A 6,309-nucleotide genomic window follows, 5' to 3' on the forward strand; every position below is an offset into this window, starting at 1 on the left:
AACAATAAAGAAAAGAAGTTTACTTTAAATAGTTGTTTTTTAATTAGAAAAAAAAGATAGTAATAAATCCTTTCATTTAATAATGAGTTGTTATTAGTAAATAATAAAACAAATACACGTACTCAAAAAATATAAAGTTCTTTGAAAAACAAGAGATACTGTAAATGAAATATTACTATTTATTCTCTTTAATAGTTATTTCTAGTTCATTTTTTTGTAACATTTCTTAGCTGATTTCTATTATTTATTCAACAACAGAAGAAGCTTATTTATGGGTTAATATTTAAAAAATTAATATATTCACACTTTTCAATATCCATCTCAATAATAACAATTATATTATTTATGTATTACTAATTTTCAAAATATTCAATTTTTATCAAATAAGCAAATTTATTTTTAATGATATTATCACTCAATTCATTTCAATAATATTTTCATTGCCAATGAAAATATATATCATAAAAATAGAAAAATTATGCAAAATCAAACATAACGAAAGAAAGAGAAATTCATACCAATAAACAATTATAAATAACAGAAGAATGTCTGAAATATCAATTATTTGTATAATATTAACATTTTTTATAATGAAAATAACACTATATAATCATCATAAAATGCTATGAATTATTTCACTCATAATTTCATTCATTTTCATCATCAAAACTACTTTAAAAATAATTTCAATATAATTATCAAAAAAACATATCAAAAATGTAAATAATATCAAAATAAATAACAAGACTAAAACAGAAACAAATGAAATGATATATTGAATAAAAGAAAGTCAAATTAAATAATTAAAAGAATGAATCAAGAATTAATAAGAAGATTAAATGAATGAATTAATGAATGTAATAGAATTAAATGAATTAATATGATATAATGAAAATATTTAAATTTGTAATAAACATTTAAATGATAATTAAATGAAATTGATGAAAAGAATATCAGAAGTGTAAATGAAACATTCAATATAAGAAATTAACAATAATATCATTGAAATTGTTGAATATAAAAGAAATGAATTTCTATAAATAAGAAAAATGGAAGAGTAATTATGAATTGAAATAATATTTCTCAATTACTCAATTTGATTCTTTTAAATATTGTAAACGTTATAATAACATTATTCTATATATTAATTACATTTTTGTTATATTTGAATGAAGAAGAATCAAATACCAAAACATGATTATGTGTAGACACATATTCAAACACTTATTAATTACAAAATATGGTGATTTTATTTCAAATGATTTTAAATTCATCCTATTTTTATAAATAATGGTGTTTTTCATAACTTCTTTAAATAACATTACTTATTAATCATTCATTATTAGAAGACATTATATATTATCAAAACATAAATAATATAATATTTCATACTTTCAATTCTGATAATAAAATAGAAAAGAATCATTTAATTTGAATATCATATCAAATAAAAGTAAAATATAAATAAAAAATAATGTTGAAGCTGAAATAATCACTTCTGAATAAGAAGAAAATAAACTTTTGAAAATATCAATTAACTAGTCCTTTTCATTAAAACTTTGTTATACAGTTGTTTCTTATCTTCTATACTTTATTTCATAATTATTTAAATGTTGTAGGATATATTTTTTGCTTGCTTAATTTATCTAATAAATTATGTGCTTTATTGAAAACAATAATCTGTTGGTTTTAACACCTTATTTTTATATCTAATCATTAATTCAATCATAATGCTGGTGTAAACTTGTTTAAATATTTTGAATTAATTCTATCTATTTATTATTTTATAATAAATATTTTATAGTATATTTTATTGTTTTTATTCATGTCTTAATTATGTCAAAACACATTACACCATCTTATTCTTCTTCATCCTCAACATCATTAGTAAAAAGATAGTAATAATAACATTCATTATATGTGGAATATTATAATTATTAGAGAATTAACATTACTATGATATTTATAAATAGAATAATAAAATATTTAATTTTCTTTATTATTTACTTTTTATAAAAATATGAGATGATTTAATTAAACAGAAAAATAACCAATCAAAAAGAAATAATTAATTTTCCACTTATTTTGAAAGAAAAAATAATATTAATCCCACAAAATAAAGATAAAAAATGACGTTTTCTGATATTTTGTCTTCAACAGTGTTATTATTCTATAGGTAATATTCGTATCATCCATTATTCATTAGACAACATATGTAAAGAGCAAGTGGTGGTTGAGTATAATATCCTTGAGGATGAGGCGCTCTGCGTGGGTTGTTTGTGGTTGTAGAATTGTATATTGGAATAACTGAATCAACTGTAACTTTTGACTTACAAACAGAGCATTTCCCTTGTCGAGTAAGCCATTCCCATAAACATTCCCAACAAAACATATGTCCACATTGTATAACAACTGCATTTTGTGCTGTGTCAAGACAAATCAAACATTCAAATTGGTTTTGCCTGTTTCTTTCGTTGATTTTTCTATATCTTCAGTTTTTTCTTCCTTTTCTTCCTGTATTTCTTTTTGGTTATCTTGTATTTCTTCTTTTTCTTCAATAGTACTAATAGAATTACTGCTATTCTTATTTAGTAATTGTTCTATCATACTAAGTGAATTGTGTTGAGGTTGTTCCATTCTTTATAAACAAGTATTTTTAAAATAAAAGATGGTGATGAATTTATTTTGATTTATCTATTCAATAAAAAAATAAAATAAGTAATTTTTATTTAAGAAAAGAAAACCAGAAAATTAAAATAATGAAAAAACAAAACATAAAAAAATTTAACAAAAATAAAATTGTTTTTCATTCAAGATTGTTATTTATCACTTTTTCTTATTTAATTCTGAACCATCATTGTATCTTCTTCTCTTAAATATTCTCCTAAATCTCCTTGATTATAACAGACAATCCCTGTTGCACTTAATCGAGAATATTCAACTGAAGAACATGCTGTTGTTCCAAATCCAATTGCAATATCATTTTCATTAAACATAACACATCCTATGTTTCTTGCCATGTTGTCTGTTATTTTACTTATTCCGTTTTTGACTAAATGATTTCCATATAAAAATGATGTTTCTGCTTCTGGTTTTACCCATATTTTACATGAACAATATTGTGCTAAATAAGGTAATGCAGTTATGTGAAGTTTAAATTTCCCTGTTTTAGTGAATTTCCCAAAACATGTGCCAAGTGATAATAAATTCTCTCTTCCAATTGTGGTAGCTTGTTCTGCAATACTAAGTCTCACATAATAAACTCTATCCTTTTGTAATCTAAAACAATACTCTTCATTTTCGTTGTCTATTAAAAATCGAATGTTTCTGCCAATGTACTTCGCTAGTTTCTCAAAAAATGATTTTGTTTCTTCATCAGTTAAAGGTCTCATTCCTCACTTCTCTCTTTTGCTTTTCAGTTGTTTTTATTTCTGTTGTTTTTTTAAAGGGTTTTTTCTTCCATTTCTTCTTTCTATTTCTTGTTTTTTCTTTTTTTGTAATTTATCCCACAATTTTCTTTTTTGTCTTTCTTTTCATCTCATTTCTTGTGATATATCCGATGATGAACATTCTAACTCTCATTTGTTTGCATTAAACTCTACATCACTAATACTCTTTATTGAAGAAGCTCAAATACTCACTTCTCAATTTGAAGTAAATCTAATTGTAGATATTCTATTAATTGACTTTTTCACACAAAATTAAAATAAATTTAATGTTTTTTGAAATTCTTCATAAAATGAACTAAAAAATTACCTAAAAAATATGAATAGATTCAAAATTAGTGGCACATGTCTTGAACAAATCCATATTCTTTAAATCCCATGTCGGATTGATGATCGATTTGTAAGTATTCTTCATTATTTTCATATCTATTTATATCAACGCATGACTCAGATTCATTATTTTGTGTAATAACTCCATTTTTACTTAAACATTCAATTTGAGAAAGCATTTCCCTAAAATTAGCAGGAAGTGCTACACTTATTTTAACTGATAATGAACTACAATTAGCTACTGTACTTTGATACTCAAATAAAGGAGAACCTATATCGTTATATAATAGGTTATCTTCCATTGAGCTACTAATGTTAGTAGGAGATTGTGGTTGTAGAATTTTAACACCTTCATTTAATTGTTGAGATGATGAACTAACTTGGTTATCAAGACATTTGAATTTACTTTCATCAATAGCTTGATCCAAGAATTTTTCTTTTGAAAGCAAAAGAAGGTTTCCATATGATGTTTCATTTAAACAATCTTTGTCCCCAATAAAAACACTTTCATACTTTGTTTGAGAGTCTTTTTCTTTTTTTGTTTGAGAATCTTTTTCTTTTTCAGAACTTTTTTCTTTTTTGAGATATTGACACAAAAAGTCATATACTTGAATTCCTGTTGTATTTAATACTTCTATTTTATTAAATATACCAATACATTTCCCATCTTTCTTTACTAATGGAAGTTTTGTATATTGTTGACTACTAATTGTATTTTTTGATACTTTTGTGTGTGCCAAACTATTATCACTCCCAAGTTCATTGTATTTAAGATAACATTCATTAATGATGTTCATAACAACAAGTTCATTGTAAACTAATTTCTTCTTATTTTGTTTTCCACTTTTCTCAGTTACTTCTTTCTTTATTGGAATTCCTTCTTTATCAAATTTTAATTTGGCTTCTTTCCCTTCTTGAACTACTTCATACTCAAACTCTTTATCCAATATTATTACTTTATTTTCGTTCCATATCTTTTGAATAGGGAAGAAGTGGTGTAACTTTTCCGCTCTTCTTTGTTCTTTTGAAATAAGAAATGACCATCCTTTTGTTATCAAGTAGTAACACCCAGCTAATATATACATTCTTCTTGTATTTGTCGAATTCATTTTAGTTTCAGCGGGGGATATTTCCTTTGGAGTTGTTGTAACTTTATCTATTCTTTTTGCCATATCTTTAATGAAAAGATAGTTATCATCTAGGTTAAATAAATAACTGTAACTAAAAATAAACTAAAATTCTAATGATTTTTAGATTTTAAATAGTTATTCCTCAAATAATGATTTTTCTTTGAATTTTTTAATTACGCTTTCATAATTAAATAAGAAGTTTATTTTATTATTTATATTCTTTTTAAACTATGAATTAATTAATTTAATTTATACTTAAAAATTCAAAAATTATTTTTATAATTATTTTTTTTTCTTTTGTAGAATAAATTCAACTCTGCCAATTTTATAAATAGTGAAAAACATAACTCTTTGACATAATTTCATTTCTTTTATACTTGTTTACTTTCTAACTTTAATATAAATCAAAAAATAAAAACCTGAAGGAGGAAGAATTTACTTTGGTTGATTAATTTTTATATTATATTGTGTTATGACATTTCATATTTAACATCATTTATTTTATTTAATTGAGAAGCACATTCTCTTAAAAGTTAAGTAGATAATTATTTATTTTTATATATCAGAATGATAAAGATATATCAGAAAAGAGTATTATAGTTTGTATAGGTTTATTATTTTTTTGAAATTCTGATGTTATTTATTTGTCTTGTTAAAAATTGAAATATCGAAGGTAACATGTCTGAAACACTACACACAAACATTAATATAATTAAAACTTCAACTTTTAATGGTAATTATCTGGTTATGACGGTGTATTTGAATTAGGAATGTATTAGGGAATGTTGCAAAGGGTGTAGCAAGATATTATGATAGAATATTACATGGTGTAATATAAGAATCTACTAAAGTGTGGGTAAGACTAAAAGAAAATTAAACATAATAATATAGTGGGAATGAAATACTCTCTTCTCTCATTCATAAAATAAAGAAAAAAGGAAAAAGAAAATGTTTAAAATTAAGACAGAAAATAAACAAAAGGTTAAAAAGAAGAAATAAGCAGAAGAAGGATGAGAAGACATTAAAAGGAAAAATAAAACAAAGAAGTGCTTTCCTCATTTTGCAAGAAAAAACATAAATGATAGGTTAAACAAAAAGATTACTTTTTTTTAAAACAGCTCAGGGATTAATCTCCTCTAAACTAGGAAGAATATATGAAAAATCTATTAATACTTAATTAACTTATTTTTATTTTCTTGAAAAAATGGGTATTTTAAAAACTGAAATTGAATTATTACACTATTAATAATAAAAACATAATATTGAATAAAATATAATAGTCTATAAAATAATAGTCATTTTATTAATAGTTATATTCGTACAGTGGTAATACATTCCTGTTTATTATATTATTTTATTTTTTAATAAAAAACTAATAACAATCACCCCATTATTATATTGAA

The 6,309-nt window shown here is 22.8% G+C and overlaps 3 protein-coding genes across 3 annotated transcripts, besides 5 other annotated features; all 3 read right to left on the reverse strand.

Moving 5' to 3' along the window:
- Window positions 1-471: 471 nt before the first annotated feature.
- Window positions 472-571: a repeat region.
- A 181-nt stretch (window positions 572-752) lies between these two features.
- Window positions 753-1,374: a repeat region.
- Window positions 1,365-1,549: a repeat region.
- A 639-nt stretch (window positions 1,550-2,188) lies between these two features.
- On the reverse strand, window positions 2,189-2,637 carry EHI_135580 (uncharacterized protein; the record flags this gene model as incomplete). The annotated part of the gene is made up of 2 exons (XM_642946.1): window positions 2,189-2,329; window positions 2,446-2,637. The coding sequence occupies 2 exons, from the start codon at window positions 2,635-2,637 to the stop codon at window positions 2,189-2,191; spliced, it is 333 nt and encodes a 110-aa protein (XP_648038.1).
- A 203-nt stretch (window positions 2,638-2,840) lies between these two features.
- Window positions 2,841-3,392, reverse strand: EHI_135590 (60S ribosome subunit biogenesis protein NIP7; the record flags this gene model as incomplete). Its single annotated transcript, XM_001914332.1, has 1 exon — window positions 2,841-3,392. The coding sequence occupies one exon, from the start codon at window positions 3,390-3,392 to the stop codon at window positions 2,841-2,843; it is 552 nt and encodes a 183-aa protein (XP_001914367.1).
- A 146-nt stretch (window positions 3,393-3,538) lies between these two features.
- Window positions 3,539-3,692: a repeat region.
- An 89-nt stretch (window positions 3,693-3,781) lies between these two features.
- On the reverse strand, window positions 3,782-4,948 carry EHI_135600 (uncharacterized protein; the record flags this gene model as incomplete). Its single annotated transcript, XM_001914333.1, has 1 exon — window positions 3,782-4,948. The coding sequence occupies one exon, from the start codon at window positions 4,946-4,948 to the stop codon at window positions 3,782-3,784; it is 1,167 nt and encodes a 388-aa protein (XP_001914368.1).
- A 625-nt stretch (window positions 4,949-5,573) lies between these two features.
- Window positions 5,574-6,098: a repeat region.
- The last annotated feature ends 211 nt before the right edge of the window (window positions 6,099-6,309 follow it).

Source organism: Entamoeba histolytica, genomic scaffold (genome assembly GCF_000208925.1).
Source record: "Entamoeba histolytica HM-1:IMSS scf_1104750518379 genomic scaffold, whole genome shotgun sequence".
NCBI classification, from domain to species: domain Eukaryota; phylum Evosea; order Mastigamoebida; family Endamoebidae; genus Entamoeba; species Entamoeba histolytica.